At 41.7% G+C, this 22,459-nt stretch overlaps 1 protein-coding gene across 9 annotated transcripts in view; it reads left to right on the forward strand.

Moving 5' to 3' along the window:
* AKAP9 (A-kinase anchoring protein 9) overlaps nucleotides 1-22,459 on the forward strand; it is a 969,300-nt gene that overhangs the window by 392,394 nt on the left and 554,447 nt on the right. For all 9 annotated transcript variants that reach the window (XM_069211620.1, XM_069211621.1, XM_069211624.1 and 6 more), the window contains one exon: nucleotides 20,658-20,866. In XM_069211620.1, the coding sequence (XP_069067721.1) occupies nucleotides 20,658-20,866 (209 nt within the window). The remainder of the gene's footprint in view (nucleotides 1-20,657; nucleotides 20,867-22,459) is intronic.

The raw sequence follows: 22,459 nt of genomic DNA on the forward strand, positions 1-22,459 counted from the left end.
TGGCAGAATCTCGGGCGAGAATCTGGACGAAGGACCTCTCCTGACAAGAGTTCAAGTGGTCGTCATTATGTATTAAACTTATCAGAAATTGGAATTTGTGACATAAGTTTAAGAATATCTGACATAGATTGTGTGTATTAAGGTATGCCTCCTAGATGTTTCCTTCCGAGAATATAAGGTAAAAGGACATCAATTTACGCTAAACCATTATAGGTCTATATGTGTTCTTAATTAACCATGACATCTTGACATGGTGGAAAATACACATTTGATCAAAACAGATGTCACATTGATGGTTGCACCTTTGTCATCGATCAAATGACTTGTCTCTCTCACAGTTCTTAGAAAGATAAGGTCAGTCATTTAGTAGTAGACATGACAATGATTCTGAATAAATTGGGAACAATTGTGACTTAAATTGTTTAAGAAAGGGAAGATGGCGACCTCCAAAAATTCAAGAATGAGTCAAGACTTATATACAGGGAGTGCAGAATTATTAGGCAAATGAGTATTTTGACCACATCATCCTCTTTATGCATGTTGTCTTACTCCAAGCTGTATAGGCTCGGAAGCCTACTACCAATTAAGCATATTAGGTGATGTGCATCTCTGTAATGAGAAGGGGTGTGGTCTAATGACATCAACACCCTATATCAGGTGTGCATAATTATTAGGCAACTTCCTTTCCTTTGGCAAAATGGGTCAAAAGAAGGACTTGACAGGCTCAGAAAAATCAAAAATAGTGAGATATCTTGCAGAGGGATGCAGCACTCTTAAAATTGCAAAGCTTCTGAAGCGTGATCATCGAACAATCAAGCGTTTCATTCAAAATAGTCAACAGGGTCGCAAGAAGCGTGTGGAAAAACCAAGGCGCAAAATAACTGCCCATGAACTGAGAAAAGTCAAGCGTGCAGCTGCCACGATGCCACTTGCCACCAGTTTGGCCATATTTCAGAGCTGCAACATCACTGGAGTGCCCAAAAGCACAAGGTGTGCAATACTCAGAGACATGGCCAAGGTAAGAAAGGCTGAAAGACGACCACCACTGAACAAGACACACAAGCTGAAACGTCAAGACTGGGCCAAGAAATATCTCAAGACTGATTTTTCTAAGGTTTTATGGACTGATGAAATGAGAGTGAGTCTTGATGGGCCAGATGGATGGGCCCGTGGCTGGATTGGTAAAGGGCAGAGAGCTCCAGTCCGACTCAGACGCCAGCAAGGTGGAGGTGGAGTACTGGTTTGGGCTGGTATCATCAAAGATGAGCTTGTGGGGCCTTTTCGGGTTGAGGATGGAGTCAAGCTCAACTCCCAGTCCTACTGCCAGTTCCTGGAAGACACCTTCTTCAAGCAGTGGTACAGGAAGAAGTCTGCATCCTTCAAGAAAAACATGATTATCATGCAGGACAATGCTCCATCACACGCGTCCAAGTACTCCACAGCGTGGCTGGCAAGAAAGGGTATAAAAGAAGGAAATCTAATGACATGGCCTCCTTGTTCACCTGATCTGAACCCCATTGAGAACCTGTGGTCCATCATCAAATGTGAGATTTACAAGGAGGGAAAACAGTACACCTCTCTGAACAGTGTCTGGGAGGCTGTGGTTGCTGCTGCACGCAATGTTGATGGTGAACAGATCAAAACACTGACAGAATCCATGGATGGCAGGCTTTTGAGTGTCCTTGCAAAGAAAGGTGGCTATATTGGTCACTGATTTGTTTTTGTTTTGTTTTTGAATGTCAGAAATGTATATTTGTGAATGTTGAGATGTTATATTGGTTTCACTGGTAATAATAAATAATTGAAATGGATATATATTTGTTTTTTGTTAAGTTGCCTAATAATTATGCACAGTAATAGTCACCTGCACACACAGATATCCCCCTAACATAGCTAAAACTAAAAACAAACTAAAAACTACTTCCAAAAATATTCAGCTTTGATATTAATGAGTTTTTTGGGTTCATTGAGAACATGGTTGTTGTTCAATAATAAAATTAATCCTCAAAAATACAACTTGCCTAATAATTCTGCACTCCCTGTAAGGTAGAGTTGTACCTCATGGATTTTACGTCAGTCTCAGTTTGAACTTGTGAGTAGGCAGGATTGACATATTAAAGGAGGCATCTTGGAGGTTCAGAGACACTAACCCATGCCCTCTGTTGAGTGCAAACAGCTCTTCACCCAAAGTCAGCATTTTGAACTTGTCCTGCAAATGAACAGATCTAAGAGATGGGGTCCAGGGTGTTTCTCAATCTTCCAACCATCTTAATATCAAGGAATAAAAGTAGGAAAGTATCAAGTCCCTCTACTCCAAAGACATCACCTCTATGTCCTCTTTATTCAAGCAGGGCATGAATATGGACCTCTAAAATTACGGCATGTTCTGATGAAAACAAGGTGTTCTGGAGTGAAAGACTGGAATGGCATGTTGTATCCTTCATGGATAAGCTGGATGAGTCAACTTTCTGTGGAGCTGCCATTGGTGGAAAAATGAGAGGCCATTTATTTCACCAAGAGCAGTGCTGCAAAGAGAAAATAAAAAAGGCTCTGAAGCAGTGAAGGCTGGCTGGGACGCGACGCGACTGGACTGTTTTTAGTGAGGCCCCATTGTAGTGTCCCCCCTAGCTGGGTTCCCGCAAATTAATACACCACACACTAAGCTATGTACTACATGTTTTTGTTCTTCAGCGTGTAACCGCAAACTCAACATTTTAAACCTGCATTGACTTCACTATGTTCTAAAACTTATCACTCCATGGGGTCTTTCAGGTTCCAAAAAGGTTCCATTATACATGCTCACAAAACACAACATCTTTCTCTCTGTTAAATAAAAAAAGAATATTCGTTTTTACAACATGTACACATTATACTCTTCAATGAGCCTTCTTGGTGCTTCAATGTCTCATTGGGATCATATATTGGAAACTAAGAATCAGTAGTCACAGACTCCAAGATTTGCTTGGTGATGTAGGAGCAGTGGCAGTCTGGGATTTTCCAAGTATTCTCTCTGAGCCAGTCTCTACGTTGATATTGATAATAGGGTCCGACGTGCATGGAGTCACACGTTTGAAGTGCGTGGAATCTCGCATGATAGATTTTCCTTGGTGTTGGCCAGTCACCATGTGCCCTTTGCTGGTTACAATGTGAAGTGGCTCAGCATCAAAAGGGAACATCAGATTTACATAGTTGTGGCTGCCAAACAAGCACTCGATCTTCTTGGGTGAAGTTCATGTTCTGTGCATGGCGTAGTTTGACGGCATAGACCTTCATTTTCTGTTTAAGAATCAAGTCTGTTGCACGTATATTTGTATCAGTTTGAGATCAAGGGTTGGTCCACTGAGGAAACTTGGTCGTTATGGCTTGCCTGAACAGCAGCATTGCAGGGCTTTCACCTGTGGTCAATTGAGTAGTCATACAATAAGCTCATAACACTGAATTTAAGACGCTGACCGGCTGTCTTTAGTGCACTCATGGAATGTTCAACAAGGCCAGTAACCTGGGGCCAAAGAGGTGTGCTCTTCTGATGGTTCACATTGAGCAGATTGGGGAAGTCACCGAATTCTCTGCTGTTAATTGGTGGGCCATTGTCAGTTTTCAAAATTGTATGATTGCCCCTTGACACAAAGATGCCATCTAATCTCTTAATTACACTTTTCTGAGTGATAGACCAGCGATCTTCAGCAATCACCAACAAATAATGTCCATTGTCAAGTGGACTAAAAAAGTAATCAGCAGTTCTTTCCCAGGCATGCTTTGGTAACTCCAACATGTTCAATGGATGTTGAGCAATTTTCACGGACAGGCAGTTACATAGGAGACAGGTTTTCAACTCTTGTTCAACTCGTTCATCGAGATGTGGAAGCCAGACTCTGTCTCGGAGAGCCTGTTCAGTGGCAGTGATTCCACAGCGTTCTTTATAGGCCACTTCAATCATTTGCTGTCGCAGACTCTCCTGAATTAAAATTCTTGACCCTTTCATGATAATTCCTTCTTGTGTCACAGACACCTCTTTGACATTTTTGTAATTCCGTTAGTCGCTGTCACTGGTGAGAGATTGAATATGTTGATTCTGTGACTGATGGACAATGTCTAAAATTTAGCACGTCACTACGTTGAGTCTTGGCAGTGACAATTTTTTCTAACAAAATAGCAGCTGATGTGTTCGATTTCACAATGAGTTTTATGTAGGCTTCAGCAGTCTTCGATGGGGTATCTTATTATATAGGCACTCTTGAAAAGTATTCAGCAGGGTTTTGTTCTTTCCCCTGACTATGTACGATTATGTAGTTGTACTCTTGAAATCATAGACCCCAGCGTACAATTCGTGGGAGAATGTTGGCCTTTGGATTGCCAACGGTAGTCAGCAATGCTTAATGATCTATCACAAGCATAAAAGGTTTTCCGTACAGGAACACATGGAAATGTTCACAAGCCCACACCACTGCCAAGCTTTCTTTTTCAGATTGGGTATATACACGTTCAGTCTTTGGCAAACCTTTACTTGCATAAGCCACAATATGTCTTCAGGTATTTTGCTTTCCTCTGTGTTGTGCAAGGATAGCACCTAACCCGACTGGGCTAGTGTCAACAATATCTTCGGTATGTAACAGTGGATCAGAATATCCCATTTCGGTAGTTTTCAATTACTTGCTTAATTCTTTTAAAACTTTGCTTGCATTCATGTGACCAGCGAAATTAAACATTCTTTTCAGTCAACTCTCTGAATGGAACACTCACAATGGCAAAGTCTCTTATGTATCTGAAACAATAACTGTCCATGCCAAGGAATGAGCGTAACATAGAAACTTCTTATGGGGGATTGGCAGTTGACAACACCTGTATTTTAGCTGATCAGATGTCATGCCCCCTTCAGAAAAGATAGGACCAAAGAACTTTAGCTTTGTCTTGTTGAATTCACATTTCTCAGTGTTTAGTGTTAAACCTGCATCAACAAGTAAACAACACACTTGCCCTAACGCTTTGTCATTTTCTTTCTGGGTAGCTCCAAAAACCAATATGTCATCACTATAGTTGAAAGCATTTACAACAGGCTGTATGATACGTCTAATGACATCTTGAAAAATATCAGTAGCTGATGACACACCAAAACGTAGTCTCTTATCAGAACAGACATACGTGTAGAAAAGGTTGTAATTTACCTGCAGTTCTTCTTGAGTTCTAACTGGTGATATCCTTTGTTTAAATCAAAGCGAGAGAAGACTTTCCTACCATTCAATTGGGTTATCATGTCAGCAGTGTGCGAAACTGGATGTCGTTCTCTCACAACAGCCTTGTTCGCTTGATGCATATCCACAGAGATGCGTACAGCTCCTTCACTGTCCTTTTTGATTACTACCATTATAGGAGAAAACCTAGGGCTGAAACATTAGAATGCTCAATGATATCTTGTTTAAGTAATTATTCAGGTTACTTCTGCACAGCTTTTTGTAAATGAAATGCTATCCTTCTATGTCTTTGAGCAACAAGACAAACGTCATCATTGATATTGTATTTTCACAGTTAAGTTTTCCTAGTCCATGAAATTATGAAGGGAACTGACTTACTCTTTCATGATGAGCATTCATGTTGTAATTCACTGATATCAGTCCCATGTTAGCAGCTGTGCTGAAACGGAGTAGACAGGCACTTGACCCTGTAACTTGAAGTACGTGAATGGCCACTTGCAATCTTGTCTTCTTGTTATTCATGTTCGCTACAAACTAACCTTTACTTTTCAATGGCATTGATGCACCCCATTTATATTCTTTTGCTTTGATGGCATCAGTTGAGGTAATGGAGATAATTAATTGTATTTGATTCCAGGCATAATATTTATAGTTGAAGTGCTATCAATGATAAAATGTATTGGACAACCATTGATTTTCATTATGATCTTTAGGACAATGGTTGATTGACTTGGGAACTTTCATTGTTTTTCTTTCACTGGTATTTCTCCGTACAAGTGGCCAGTCCAACATGTGCACGTATTTCTGAGATAAACATTGAGATGATACAATCATCTTCACTTTCACTCTATACTGTTGCTGACAAGCTTTTCGACTATGATTTAGACGACAATCATCTTTGTCAGGAGTCGATTTGTCTCAACTGATGTTGTCGCTTGGCCTTGTGGCTTTGTGTCGAACGCCATTTCTAGACTGTTTGGTCCACCATTTTGCCTTCAGGCCGTGACGCTCTCACTTTTTCATTCGCCTTGTAAACCGTCACAAAATTGTTTTCTTAACCACACCCTATACATATCTGTCCAATGGTAGGACATTTAACTTAGAGTAGAAACTACAATCCACATCTGAAGCACAACTTATTTTTCTGTGGAGACATCAACTTGTTTCTTCAGCTTTGTGTTTCGCTTACTTTTCATGTTTATGATTGACTCTCTTAGGGCACCTCAGTCCTCCATGTCAGCAGCTTGTGGATCAGCATTCTATTCAGCTCTGGCAGCCATAAGAACTTGCTCCAGGCTAAGAGTTTCTCTCATTATTCGTCTTCTGAATGAATCTGACAGTCATCCATCAGTAACTCAAAGACGTATTGCTTCTTCTTCAGTAAACTGATGGAATCTGCACTGTTTTATGAACATATCCAGTGTCTCAAGAAATTCATCTATGGTTTCACCAACTCTTTGTCGTTCTTGAGTAAAATGTACCTTTCTTAATCTAAATTCGGCACTGGGTTGAACTTGAGATTGAAGCCATTTTTTATTTGACAGTACGTAACTTCATCAGTTAGCAGCATTTTCTTTATTACTTCTTTTGCATGATCACCAGCAAGATTCTTGAGGTATTTCATCTTTTTATTATCAGTTTCTTCTAGCGCATCAAATAAATCATAAAATGTCCTAGCAGTCCATCTGTTGCCAAAATTTAGCTTTTTGGCAATATTGAGGGGTGGTGGTGGTTTCAGGAAGGCAGCAGCATTGTAGCTGTTCACAGAATTGGCTAACACTGTGGCTTAAGCTCTCTCCAGCCCCACCTGGTGATCTTGGTGAATTGGATTATGAACACCATCTCTGGTGTCTTGTGATGTGCTGGCCTCTGGATCTTCTTTAAGTCTGTCGAGCTGTGGCCTCCTTCTTGGTCTCCATTTGAGCCCTTTGCTTCCTGGTGACTTCTGGAGTTGTGTGGAGCTGACATCCAGCAACTTTGGTGGTGTGCCGCTTCAAGTATTGGACAGCTCCGTAAGCACAACCCCTATGCTTCTTTTTGGCTCTCCTCGCAGCTGCTGAGCTTGTAAAAGCTCTTCTTTCAAGGCTCAGCTAAGAGTGACTACTGTGCGCTTTGTTAACAATTGTTCTGTGAGTTAGTGCTCTTTTAATACTTGGTTGATCTCTGCCTTCAGCAGTAATGCTCCTTATACTTTATAACTCTATTTGTGCAATGGTGCAGTACCTTTCTGTATGTCCTTGTTCGTAGTTTCTTGACCAATGTTGCGTGGACTTTTCCTTGAAGCTTTCTTTGTCTTCAGGTGCTTCCCACGGCTGGGGTTGTGCTGTGACTCCACATACACCAACCACCGATTCGGCACTTCAACAAAGGTACACAGGCAATTTGCTTGGACCACGGCAAACTCTCCAGGAGAGCACTATCGATCAACGGGTTGCTTATCCCCTATCTCGTCGCCAGTTGTAGCATCCTCCCTAGCTTGGGTACCTGCAAATAAATATGCCACATATGGAGCTATGTATTAAATGAATTTATTCTTCAGTGTGTAACTGCGAACTCAACATTTTAAACCTGCATCACTCTTTGAAGTCTTTCAGAATCCAAAAAGGTTCCATTATACATACTGAGAAGACATGACATCTTTCCCCCATAGATCCACTATTGCGCTGAAATGAGAGATAGAACCACTGGGTATCGGTGTGATGCTGTCACTAACAGACCTATTGTGACCTGTAGAAACATTGAAAGTTCCTATACTCTTCATCTTACAGCGGAGACTAAGCACAACTCTTCCTGAAATGATCCAGGGAAAAATCTGCTTTCTTACCAATGAGTTGTTGACCATCAAAAAGCATTTCCATTAATGTCATATGGACATCTCCAAATGGCTTGATACGGACATGGTGACTCCAGGTAATAAATATACCACTGTGTCAGCTAAGTCCAACCCACACAACAGGATTTATGTCAAGGCCTTTATTTCCTATGTTAAGTTATGTTGATCTGTATAATGCAGTAATCACCTGAGGAGGGTATCCAGGCCCTTGAGCAGGTGTGTAGATTTTTGGGCCTCAAGGTGCTTATATGAAGAGCCATATCTTCAGCTTCTTGCAGAGCTCAAGAAGTGAGGAGGAAGCTCTGATGTGTTAAGGGAGGTTGTTTTGAGGTCTTGGGTGTGATGTAGGAGAATGAGTGACCTCCAGTTGTTCCTTTGCTCATGTGGGAAGTGTATGCAGAGGAGAGTGTGTGGGAAGAATGAGGCAGAGCATAAGGCAAAGTGCGTGCGACTTTCGAGGTTTTATGGTCCTGTGTTGTGAGGGCTTTCTGTGTGTATGTGTGTGAGAAGTTTGAATTGGCTGCTCTTGCGACTGGGGACCCAATGAAGCGTCCTGAGGTGTGTTGTGATCTGGGTGCGGTGTGGGACTTTGAATATGAGTCTTGTGGAGGTGTTCTGGATGGTCTGGAGTCTGCATGAGAAACATGAGAAAATAGCTTTCTTATGTTGTCAGGAAGGCTTATAAGAGTAGTGCCTTCAAATACATGTGGTGCTAGACATGCAAAGAGAGGCACTTCTAGAGTAAAAACACTTAGAGACTCTGTTTGATGGGCCAGTAAGAAAGGTATTAGCGTTCAGTTAAGAAGGAGAGGCTTGAAACCACCAGACTGTCAGAAGACGACAGTCTTTGGGTCCTAAGATGTCTGTCTAACTCATCCTTAAAGTTATCTGTGGACTGGTGGGCCGAAAAGGGAATTTTTCCAGGTGACCAAATCTGGCTCAGAAAGCAGCAGTAGCATCTCTCACACCATTGAAGATAGTTGCAAGATTCCAGTCCTAGTCCAGTGGTGGGCAAGGAGAATTTCAAGGCCTTCTGCAACTTTTCAGAGGTGTACAGACTGACTTTCTCTAAAAGAAGCCTAATGAAGTAAGCTATATTCCCTTCTTGAGGAGTATCGAAGGCACTAGAGGAAGTTGATGTCTGATCCAAGAATGGCTCCAGGAGTGGTGTAGGAACAAGCGCCAAAGCCATGGGTTTCAGTGCCATGGAAGGAAGATGCTTTTTGGGAAGTACAGACAAGGACAGAGCCTGTGGTGGCACGGACTTGGTAGGTAATGTGGTTGCACATTGCTAAGCCCACAGGAAGGTGTATGTCCTTTGGGAAATGGTCTAAATGGTGGAAGGTCTGTTCTGACTATGGCCAGCATGGCCAAATGAAAGGCCTCAACCTGTTCAATGTCTGTAGCTGGAATGGAAAATTGTGGCTAAATCTTTTTTTGAGTCGAAAATGGCTTCAACAACAAGGAAGAAACTGGCATTGAGGAACAGCTTAAAATCTCCTGGAAGTGCAATCTATCTTTTGAGTAAGAGGAAACCTTTGCTGTCTTCTGCCACTTTTTGTGGCAAGATCTTGCGGGACATTATTCCCTGTCAGGAGATTTTGTATTGACTCCATGAACATTGGTGAATAAAAATGAAGTGGCATCTTGTTCTCAGTCGCCCTTCGAATGCATCAAAAAGCATGAATCGCAGTTCTTTGTATTGTACTCTGAGGAGAGGCACCCCAAGCGGATGTCATGTGGATCTGATTAAAACAACTTCATGCAGCACCTTTGAGATAGTTTAAACCATGAAACCATAGAAAGCCATTGACCTAGTCTGAGTCAAAATCTGAGGAATTTTATTGGTGAATCACCAAAATAGTGCTCCAAAACTACATCAATGAGTTCTGTAGTAGAAGAAACTGATAATAGCATTCAAATCAGCTCCTTATATGGCCTGATGATGTCACATCCTGGGCAAGTGAAGCAATAGCTTAATTGAATGAGAAATTCATGGTCTTAAGCTAGAGTGGAAGGTCAACTGGCAAAAACAAGCTTTAAGATGTGGTTCATCTAGGTTTGGATTTCCTAATGTTATATGACTGCATATGGTAGATGCTGGGCCGAAAAGGGATGGTTTTGTCACATATGAAGCCGTGCTTTTGGGTATGGGATGTGCAGTTGCCTAATCTTACCTCCTAACTGGCTCAAACAGCCTCTGTGTTATTGTACTTCATCAGGTTAACCACAGGGGTTCCAGTATAGTTCAAGGGGTGCTTAATCCATGCCTTTTTCAGAATGACCACATATTTAATAGAAGAGTTCTCTTTATATTCTTTGCTTGCAGATTTATCTTATGTAAATTTCCTGAAAATTGTGTATAGATACAGGCTTCCTGGACCTATTTAGACTACCCTTGTTGTACTTGAAGGATTAACAAAATCTGATGTGGCAACACAATGTCAGTTAAGTGCTGTTATGTTTGTTTGTGAAATAAGATAACTTAGTTTTGTACAGTATTGGGATAGGGTAATTCTATACCTTTAGGGAGACATGATCAAAAGAGGACAGGGAGAGTCTTAAATTCATAACATTAGGGCAGTGACGTAGTGTGTATAGATTGCTGCCAATTCTAGCCCTCAAACGATATGACCGTGCCCTTGAGCTCCAATTGACAATGTACTTACATAAGTGGTTTAATGTTTTGCATACAAGAGAATATTTGGCTTGCAGGAAGGTTGATTGCATTAGAAAGTGAACCTGGGATCTAATACAGCTCCACTCAAAGACCTGTCCACGACTGTGTTCATTGGCACATTGAAATCCCCTGCTTATATCAATAAATTGTCTATGGTCAGTTCCAGTTTAGCAGCCAGACGTTCCAGTGGGTTTCACGTCTGCATTGCTACCATGTAGTTACCATAAACATTAAAATGTTCCATAGCATTCATTCCACCACTAACAACCACCTGCTGAGATCATCAGTTTGCAACATTAATAACGTATTGGGACATTCTGTGCAATCAGTATTCAGAATTTCCTTGGTGATAAAATGCAAGAGAAATAAACCGTCCCCATTCCACTTGTCCTTTCACCTTTTGGTCAGCCTGCAAAAGTGAGTCTCTTTCAGCATCGTCACTTGTACTGTCTCACATTTTAGTCAATGCAGTATTTGCTGTAGCTGCACAGCAAATGAATCCTTCTTACGTTTAGTGAGACAAGGCAAATTTCCATCCATGCTGACTTACACACTGAAAATAGAACACAGTTGCTCTCTGCTTTTCTAGTAAACCACTCTCTCTCGGATATTGTGTGGAATTTTCAGAAAAGATGCTGTTATTCAAACATCTCTGAACACCCAATCACTCTAGAGCTTACCCCACCGCAGTTCCTACCGACAGGGAGCTAATTCCCTCACCTCACCAAAGTAACCTACTCTTGAAGTTTGTCAGATCTACCAGTGACAAACTGTTAGCTATTTCCCATTCATGGAACCAAGGAACCACAATAATCCTTGACAGTTTATGCAGTGAAAATTTCAAGAATGCTAGCATCTGCAGCAAGTGACGCCAACCAATGGACATATTCTCACAAACATTATTGATTAAGACTATCTCATAGAGACTTCCAGATGCAGATTCCTTACCTTAGAATTATCCCCAGGGGTCAGACTGGATCTGGAAATTTTTTGTGAGCAGTACCCTTGCATGCCGCTAGGTGGATCAGTCTGCCCTGCATGGTGTCCTATACATCGGAAGTGACGTTCGCGGTGCTTATATAGGCTCCACCCAGACACCCTGATGTCAGTTCTTTTCTTTCCATGCCATCCTGCGCAGAACCAGAGAAGAGCTACCCCTAGTCAATTTTTGACAAACATTTTTTTGACGTGTTGTTTACTTCCATTGAGTTTTTTTCTCCTGGTTTGGCAGGAATAATATCCAAGAAGACTGGCCTCAGGCCCTGTGGTGCCTGTCGTTGACCGATGTTGGTGACAAGCTTGCATCTTGCATGACTTTAGTGCCCTATGTGTAGCCATGACCCTATGTACTGCTCTGACTGCTGAACTATGAAGCCGAATGCCTTGAGAGCGATCCCTCAAGCTCCTAGCGGCTCGGCGTGCAACGCTACGATTGAGGTCCTGATTTAGACTAAGGTACCGGGTGCATTTACAGAGTATGAGATCTTTGTCTCACTCCAAGTCGTCATGTGTAAGTCCTGCCATAAGAAGGAGACTTCTCCATGTCCATCGGCCGTGAAGATGAGAGTGCGTTCACATTCAAGGCTGGGCTCTGCGATAGAACCTGCAACTGGGCCGTCTCTGCTCCTCCCTGATTTTCCAGGAGTCGGAGTGACCCCCTCCAAATTTAACGAGTTCTGTGAGGCCATGCATCTCATTTTTGGAAAGCCTTACCGCTCTGGTGCGCCTTCAAAACCCTAATCTGGACCGTCGATGGTCGTACCACCTCGACTTTCCCTGGTGCTAGTCTCGATGCTATTGGCAGCCCCTGGGGTGCCACCCCTATTCTGGTCACCTGACACAGTATCTGGAGCTGTGCCTTCCAGGTCGGAGCCTGATCTCTATTCCTATGAGCTGGGACTCTGGAAGTAATGAGAGGGCTTGCTGGATTCTGAGGGATACTAGTCTTATGCTACCTTGGACTGATATGAGGATCTGGTTGAGGCCAGTGGACTAGCTACTTCTCCACCCTACTGTGTCTACGGAAAAGGAAGAGTCGCCCGGTGGTGAGGACGGCGGCCAAGGTGCTGGACCTCAGTTTGCACTCACTGATAGTCATGACTTACTTGACAAGTGCTTCAGCTGAGAGTGTCCCCATCAGAACTGCTTCTCCTTTTAATGAGGCACATACTGATGTCCTACTTGGGACTTGGTCCAACTCAACACAGGGGCTCCTGTGACAGGACTGTTGCCCATCGTCACCACCCCGCACTGGGGAACCCAACTTTCCTCGCACAATACCCCACTCCACAGAGCATGGTGATCCAAGCTTCCACTTTCCATGTATATGCAGTCCCAACAGCACCATGGATCAGGAATCCAAGAGGATTGAAACTTTGGTAAGGATGATGTTTTCTTCCACCAGCCTGGCACTGCATTCTATGAATACCACGTTCCTTTTGGGTTGCTACTTCCACACACTGTGGGATAAGGTTATGCAGGTGCTGGCAGCAGTCCCGGAGAAGGTCCGTGCCGTGTTTCTCCAGGCTGTTGCCAACGGGAAAGATACAGGGAAGTTCTCTATTTTCTAGAGAATAGAAGCTTCCAGGTATGAGAGGAAGTATCTTCTTCTGCTGTACATTCTCCGACGCGAGGGGGGGGGTCCTACAGGGTTCCTCATTAACACCAATGCTTTTTAAACTTTATGCGCTTTTCTTGGCAAAGATTGTTCATTATCGCGGCCTAGATCTCGTGTCCTATGCCGATGACACACAAATCATCACAGCCCTCACTCCCAATGCGCGCCATACATCTGCCCAACTTAATCATTGTCTAAAAAAAAGTCACTGAGTGGATGTCTGCAAGCAGTCAAAAATTGAACGGTGATAAGACAGGTTCTGGTGGTTGGAAATTATACCGCAAGATGGACTAATCTCTCCTTGCTGGAGTATATAGGAGACTGTCTGAAGTCTGCCCAGGCAGTAAAAAGTCCTGTCTTCTGGATGAACAATCAACTTACCATGGAAAGCAGGCTCAGATTTTGGCAGGGTAATGTTCCAGCATTCTAAGAACCCTCAAAAGAGCACTAGACTTGTTATCACCATCTACCACAAGAGTAGTTGTGCAGGGCTTAATCTGCTCAAGGCTAGACTATGGTAACTCCTTCTATATAGGTAGTCCAAAATATGTCTTCAAGTAGTCTAGAATACTGCAGCCAGGATTTTACATAAAATTCCAAAAATCAATCAGCCAGCCCACCCATGGCAGCCTACATTCTTTGGGTTCCCTCAACCAATAATGTAGCCATTTGGGTCATGACAACCCTCTATCAGTCATCCTATCATATCAGGTTTAGATTCAGCCTTGGAGCCTCAGTCTAAATTTTGCGATTGGTTCTTAAGACCATTAGTTGAAAAAACCCAGACGTAGCTGAAAGATACAAAAGAAGTATTAAATCTCCTCGGAGGCATGAGCTTCAACCCAGAGAATTAACTACTCATGGGCTTGAATGTAGAAGCTCTGTACACGAACACCCCCTAAGAGGACATATTAAGGGTTGTTGAAGCCATCCTGCTGGAAACAACATGGGACTACATCACACCTAAGCACAATGTCTTAGATGGCTTTTACATATAAATACTTTGAATTCGAGGAAGAGTTTTTTGTCCAAGTGCATGGGACATTAATGGGCAGTACATTTGTGCTGAGCCTCGCATGCTTGTATGTCTACCATCCAGAGGGATCATCCATCCTGGGACAAAACCACCCATATTTTGAAAAAATCAGAATATGTAAAATATATATTGACAGTATATTTTGGATTTGGCATGGTACAAAAGACGAGGTTAGGGATTTCGTGGATCCATGCACCATGAACAACAAGTGTTAAATTTCTGGGATTTGAGGATTTAAGCGTGCGAAGGAGCATTACAAACGGATGTATACTAGAAAACCAACAAATAGAAAGAATCTTCTGAGAGTCCGTAGCTTCTGGTTAAACTAACATTTTCTTTCAGGTGGGCTCGTAGCTTACGTGACAAGCTGGTACATAGAAGGACACAAGTCCTCCCAGAAGGTCCAAGTCAAAAGACACTATGGAATTTGGCTCGAGCAATTGGCCACTACCTGTGTGGACAGTGCAACAATTATGCCATCTTACTAAGAAGTAAAACGAGTTGGACCTTGGACTTGACACACCATGGGTCTTACGCAGTTTCAGTAATTGCAACAAGAAGAATGTGGTGTATAATTATGTGTACTTGCGGACATAAATACCTAGAAAAGACCAAAAGATCGGCCAAAATTAATGACCATAGGAGCACCTTTAGGTGCAAAAAGACCACAACCATCCTAATGCGCCATTTTCTAGAAGCAGGCCATGGTACAGACAATTTTGTCTGGTTCATAATTGAACACAGAAACCAGAAAGGTGTTAACCATTCACAATTTTTTTATTTAGGATGGAGCAAAGATGGGTATACCGCCTCCAGACCAATTTAAAAAAAAAAAAAAATTGCATGACGACATTCCATGGTCCCAGTTAAGCACGAGATAATTGTTTTGGAGTGCCTGACTTAAGGCCCACATTGTTGCAGCACACCCCAACTGTATAGAGGGTCCGACTAATGACCTTCATTGTTACAACACACCCCTACTGTACGGAAGTGCCTTTTAAAATATTACGTTCCCCACTTCCAGAATGTGCATGTTTTGATACAACGTAGGTCACCAGAACTGAAGTAATCCCACTTCTTTTGAAAGCCATCAACGGACAGGGTAAAGTCCTAAATGTATCCCTACATGCTGAACAACTTGTGCCAGTTACCGGTCACATTCCTAGCCAAAACATAGCACTGGCACTGTTGACATACCCTCACTGTGGCTCATGTATATCATCCCCTCGCCCTAGTGACCCGGGTATTCACTATCTAGTATTTTCTAGTCCAGGGGTAATTTGGAGATCCCCATGGACACCCTCCAGCACATAATTATATGACCTTGAGTTATTCACCAATCGGGAACCACGCTGTCCTCAGGAATATAGAATCTATCATTTTGCATTTGTTTACAAAATTGGGAAAGGACAGGAGTCCTACACTCCGAGGAGAGGATATGCATTTTTAATATATATGCAATGACATGTTAAGATCACTGGACTTTGTTTTTACACAGTCAAAGATGTTCTCTCCTGTTTTTGTTAGAACCGAAGTACAAGGATTTGGAATACACAGTAAGAGCCAGATGGCACCTACAGCGGGACAATCCGACTACATATCCCGACATACCAAGCAGCACAACGTGTCCCTTGTGAAATGCGCCGAAGTGCTCATTAAACATGGCCAATCGGCAGCACAATGGGTCACAGCAGCACTGTGAAGGTATTGTCTTAAGTGCAAGACACAGGATTATTACCTTGACGAAGTTAGGAGATGGCATGGAGGGTCGAGGGCCGAATTTCTTCTTCTTTTTATTTTCCTTGCGAATACTTTCCCTTTTTTGACCACGTCATTTCTTGAATGTTGTGATGGGAGATGAGAGACAGAAGGTATCTTTCGTAGATGTGACATGAGCAGTGAGCAGCATTGTATTCTAAATGCTGCCATTTGTGCCTCACCAGTTAATAACCATATGGGAACAGGGAGAGGGTTTGGGGTAGCATTGGAGCCGATTTACCTAAGAACAGTGAACTTGGGTGATGAGTGAATAGGCTCCAGGATGTAGCATTTTCTTTGCGCCTCTCATTGGTTCTATGATACTGGCAGAGTGAGGCACCACCATGTGTACTCCACTCGATAAGGACTGTTTGTGAACAAGGGAGACCGGTGGCTGATTTATGTGAAGCCATTGAAGTTACAGTCTATTGGCTCCTTGATGTATTTTATGCCTTGAGACCATAGCAGTGGAGTCAACACACTCCACTGCGTTGTATACATGGCATCATTAAGAAGATAAAACCACTAATGGTGGGGCTCCGAGGCCCAGTTGCCATCTTTGCACTAAGAGATACTAACATGTTTGACAGATGGTAGGGGCCTGTGAGACGGATGAGCCCTGAGGAAGGCCCAGTACTCTGCTGATGGATGTTAAATGTTTTTACTCCTTGCAGGTATTCTCTAAGGACGGGCCGAAACATGTTTGCATCAGCAGCTGTGGGGGTGTGGTGAATCCTAAGAAGTCCCTGACATTTCCTTAGCTTGTACCTGAGTTTGGATCAACAAGTTTTAATCCTACCCTGTGCAATCCAACTAATAAAGGAGATATCCAGGAGTTGAACAGAGGCAGTTTTATTTCATTTAGAGCTTGTCACCTTCTTCACCAGGACATACTTTATTCTGAGCTCCCTTCCCAATAAATGTTTTTTTCCAGTTAAGGTTGAGACCGTTGAGTTAATATCATCTTAACCTGATGGGTAGGACTCTCCAAGGATGAAGCATGCCACAATGTTGTAGGTGAGGCCTCTCCGTCCATAAACAACACATGTCCACCCAGGGGAAAGAGTAGAAAATTGGGAAATAGGAAATTACTCTCTTCAGAATTTACTGATGTGAATCAGATACTTAACCTATGTGATGCAAGCCTTGCACTGATATCCGATTAAGAGAAGGATTAATTTTAAGGCCCTCTGTATTGCCTTTCGGATACTACATGGAAGAGGGCCACCAGTCACCCAGAATCTGATCTCATCTCACATCCCTAGGAGGCCTTTGCCATCAGGGATACAGGGACTGCGCACGATACCCAAAAATCATCAGAGCGAGATACGGTGGCTGATCTTTAGCGTACCTAGTGCCGAAATTATGGAACAATCTCCCCACGGATCTTAGATTTCAACAGTCAGAAGTTAGGTTCAGAAAATGTCCTAAAGCCTACCTTTTCTAAAATCCTGCACTAGTTTAAATTTCACTATGTTTCGCTGGCTGATGTGATTGCTTTCAGCACTGGACCGCCGGTTGAGTAGCTACGTGCCTTACAAAACCATCAGAATAGAATTAACTTAGACTCAACTTAAACCTAAGCATTACCTCCAATGTTTGATTTTTGACATGCTGCATTTATGACATGGGTTTATCGACTGAGCCTTAGTTGCTGAGCATCTCTGTCAATAGTAATTGCATGCTACGATACTGGGCACAGCAAAGATGGTACTCAGCATTTTAGAATGTAGTTGAAGACCTCATCTGTTTTTCATAAAGATGAGCCACAAACATAGTAAGTTTAGGAGATCTGGAAATATTGTCTCCATTTTAAAAAGTGTAAAGCTGACTATTATCTGTGAGATATACTGGCGCTAAAAAAGGTGTGTGTGCTTAGTCCTGCTTATGGTAAGTTGGTTAATTAAAAAGCCACATCTTCAGCTTCTTGCAGAATTCAAGAGGAAAGGCAAAGGCTCTAATTTGTAGTGAGAGACTGTTCCACATAAAAAATGAAACCCATAATACAATTTTTCAGGTGAAAATATTTTTGGGAAAAACAAACACCAAAATAAGCATAAAAAATAGTTCTGGTCATAAAGAATGATTCTGGATCTTAGTTTGAAATAAATAGAGAATAAACGGCTATAAGAGCGTTCATATAGTGCTTAGTAACTTATGTCTCAAAATCAATCATAGACTAAGTAGAAAGAAACCAAGACATCTCAACATACAAAAATGCATACTGGGTAAAAAAAAAAAAGGGCATGTTTACTTACAACATGCAAGCTAAAATACTTTTTTAAAGGATGTCAGTATTGGTGTTTAAAGAGATTAGAATTGATTGTTATTGTCGAAAATGAAGGTTGGGATTGGAGCCACTCGGTGGGTTGGTTATCTGAAAATATGTCTCCAACCTTTACCATCAAGAGACGTATTATTTTCATGATCTCACAGCAGGCGTACTTTCAATGATTTTGTTCTACTTGGACACTGAAATGCTCCCAAAGTTAAATATTTAACCAGCACCAGTAAGTAGATATACCCTTTGCAGAATAGCAGTTAGATACGGGAGATCACTACTTTATGATTGTCACATAATTCAATCCAGAACAGTAGTAATACAGTCAAAGTCAGTTGAGCATGGACTTAATACTTACATAGCAAGTTATTTAAAAAAAACACAGACCTGTTAACAGAGTCACCTACTGTTGCTTATAATTGCAGTATTTAGTCAGCGTATTTAAATGTTGTGTTCATTGTGGTTATTCTACTTTTCCCTGAATTGCATGGCCCAGATAGATAAGGAACTCTACTCTCCTGTAACCACTGTTAACTTGACCATCGGGTGTGCTCCTAATTAGGCCAGCACTGCAATGCCCAACGGGCCCTGTGGGGTGCTCTTAACCAGAGATCTTCTTCTGATTGCCGTGTAAGAAGTGTATGTATTGTAAGTGTGAAGGTGTGGATTGGGACGGGTATAAGTGAATTAAAATAGACTAAGTGGCACCCTAACAATTTTAAACTGTGGGTCCCCTTTCCTAGATTAAAAACTAGTGGCTAGGACCAGAAGTAATGGTCTATCCCAGCTGCCAGTATGGTGGTATCAGCAGGTCAACACGTTTCATGCAGTAAATAGTTCTAGATCTACAGCAATTTGTCATGGCCAAAGGCCCTAATCTACACAGTGTTTGAGAAGGTAGTGTGAAATGTTAATCAAAAAGAGCCCAAAGAACTCGGGTATACTTGGAGGGTTATGCATTTCAATGTAAAGAACCAATCCATTGAGGGTCAAGTTGTGCTCCCTCGAGTCAAGGCAGGCACTGCAATAAACTTTGTGGGTAAGGAAAGGATTCAGTAAGCACACTCTGTTTCATAACCTACCCTGTTTCTTAGAGGTGTTAAGGCTCTTGCTCCTGAGCAGTCAGATACCCCCTCTGATTCATCAGCTCCTAACCAATCTGCATACTACATTGTTGAAATATTAGATTACTTGGCAGCATGTACATTGGACCTTTGTGCACTCTCAGCCCCCCTCTTTTAGAGCCTGCTGGTTGTACCCAAAATAAAATGATCTTTATCCTGAGGTAGATCTTTTGTGGTTTTAGCCTCAAGGCTCTGGGACAACATACCTAAACTCATAAGACATAATGATGACCTCTTAACTTTTTGTTGTGTTTTGTAAAAATGTTCCCTGGCCCTCCTAAAGCTTAAAGACATCACCAATTTTTGGCCATACATGAACGAGTACCACTAGGTACCTTTTTAGCATATGTTGTATTATGTAAAACATATTAACATTAACATGGAGTTGAACGTAGACCTCATCGGTCTGCCTTGCCACTTCAACACATCTCATAAAAAACAATGTGTACTTGCACTGAGGTTTGGCTTATTCTTTCTAGGTATTTCAGCTTGAACTGAAAAACTCCTAGTTGATTGTGTTCAAACACCTGAGCTCATATAATGAAGTAATGAGTCTCTCAGGTAAACTGTATTGTAACATTTCTTCTAACAGAGCCAGTACATTGCCCATTTGTGAATGGCTCATTTATTTATTAAACCACTTGAGATAAACTAAAAGATAACAAAGTTTTTCAAAATTCTACGATTGGAACATGATGTCTAGTAATTGTAATTTTGGTTTGGCTTTTCATAAATTAACTTTTGAGCATTGTAAAATGATTGCTGCATAAGAATATAATCAGTTGATACATTTAGAATCATGTTCAAGTTATTAAACATCCTTAAAAATTATTCTGGTCATACTTTCTAAGATTGCTAGTTTTCCATATTTTACTGCTAAATTGTCACAATGTCCCAAGTACAAAAAGGGATTGCAAGTCTACCATCCAGATTGTCTTGTTTTAAATTGGCATTTGAAAAATTACAGCGTGTAATTTTAGCAGTTCATGGTTACAGTATACTGCAAAAGTATGTGTAAAAGAATGATAAAGCCCCCAAATTTTTTGGGATTTTTACTTGATGATGAGATTAAGTTACTGATACTATTTTCATCAAAATGATGTGAACTGTCCTGATTGAAATGTCTTTAATCTTCACAGGCAAGGTCTGCAAAAAGCTAATAACCGGCTCCTGAAGATTCTTTTGGAGGTCGTAAAAATGACTGTGGCTGTCGAAGAAACAATAGGGCATCATGTTAACAGATTGTTGGATAAATCTGGAAAAAGCCATCCTCCTTCCAGAGTAATTCTTTGGGAACCAGATGCAGAAATGCATGTAAAGCCATGTGTCCTAGAGGGCCTTATAGCAGGTATGATGCTGTGAAGTATATTGCCTCTGAATTTCATTGTTTTATTTGCATCTCATGAATTTGATTTAGTTTTTTCCAATACATAAACCATTTATTTCAGATATATACAAAACATGAGGTTACGAAATCATAAAATAAATGGGGATGTTGCTAGCCACTACCATGAGAAAAGAGAAAATTAAGTTGCTGCTCTTTCCTATTTTCTTATTTCAGTTGACTAGACAAAAACATAACTTAGCTTGTTTCTTCATTTTGCTCACTAGGCCACAGTACAGCTGTGAAATTGACTCATCTCAGACAGGTCAACTGCACACTGTACTGCTCTTTTACCCCTTGGTTCATGCAGCCAGAGTTTCATTGGCATCATTGACATCCGGTCTTTGCTTAGGAGACTTTAGGCTCACCTGTGGATGAAAAGCCATCTTGGTAAGCCAGGCTTGCGCGGTGTTTGCTATCCAGTTATTATATTTGTACCACTTCTGCCCTCCTTAATGGATACTCCTTTTTGGTTCCAGGGATTTCTCTCCTCTAATGGCAATCTGAGGCATGAAGACGGAACATCTTCTTCCTTGGGGAATGTGATAGTTTTTGACTAGTGAATGTGTGTGCAGTTCCTCACACTGAGAAAGAACTTGGCATCTTTTTGATGAACAGGGAGCTAGACTGGTTTTCTCTCACGTGAGCCTCTAGGGCACTCCTTGGTTTCTTCCAGTTGACTTGTGCTTCGGTGAGAATTTGCCAAGTATAGGTGACCTGATTGGTATACAGTTCTCTGTTCTAGAATTCGTTGTCAGTCCAGATTAAAGGTTAGCTTTTGGGGAGATATTTTCTTTCAGGAAGAGGGATGAGTTCTGGATCTAAGTTTAACACATCTGTGCTTTGGAACTTGGAAGCTGAGAAGCTCACCTTGGCAAGCAGGTCCCTGTCTGAGGACCTTCCACAAAACCACCATGTTTAGGGAGGTGGAAACATTCCTGGATTTGGATGTGTTGTGACCAATCCCTCTCCTGACATGTTGGAGTTTTGTTAAAGATGATATCAATATTGAAACCATAAAGGGCTAAGTAGCTGTAATTTTAGCCTTTATTCGGCTACCAAAGCCAAGATCAGTATTCCATTTGCCATTGTTTTGAGGTTTTAAATGGTCTTAAGAACAAATTCCCTCATATGTTTATTTCTGTTAACTGGCACCTGAACTTCATATTGTATTTCTCGATTTGTGACTTTATATTCATTCAGATAGTTGACTTTGAAGACTATTCCTAACAGCTGTTACAAATAGCCAGTAACTTGTGCAGATCCTCCTTGTGTTTCCTTTGTGTGCAACAAAACAGTTGTTTGGGATGAGCTCTTCCTTTTCCTCGAAGTTATGTTGATATTTCATTTGTGACAGAAGATGTTGTTGTCTATATTCATCCTGATCTCTCCAAGTTTGATTTGTGACATCACATTCAGAACCCAAAAAGGATTTTCCGTTTTTACGCCTGAGGCAAAATATTACAGATTGCCCAACCAGCTATGTGTGGCGTTCACTCATCCTAGGAAAGGTTGTAGTGTTACTAGGCAGACGATGCCCAGGGGGTTGAGTTGTCT

Source organism: Pleurodeles waltl, chromosome 10 (genome assembly GCF_031143425.1).
Source record: "Pleurodeles waltl isolate 20211129_DDA chromosome 10, aPleWal1.hap1.20221129, whole genome shotgun sequence".
Classification (NCBI taxonomy): Eukaryota; Metazoa; Chordata; class Amphibia; order Caudata; family Salamandridae; genus Pleurodeles; species Pleurodeles waltl.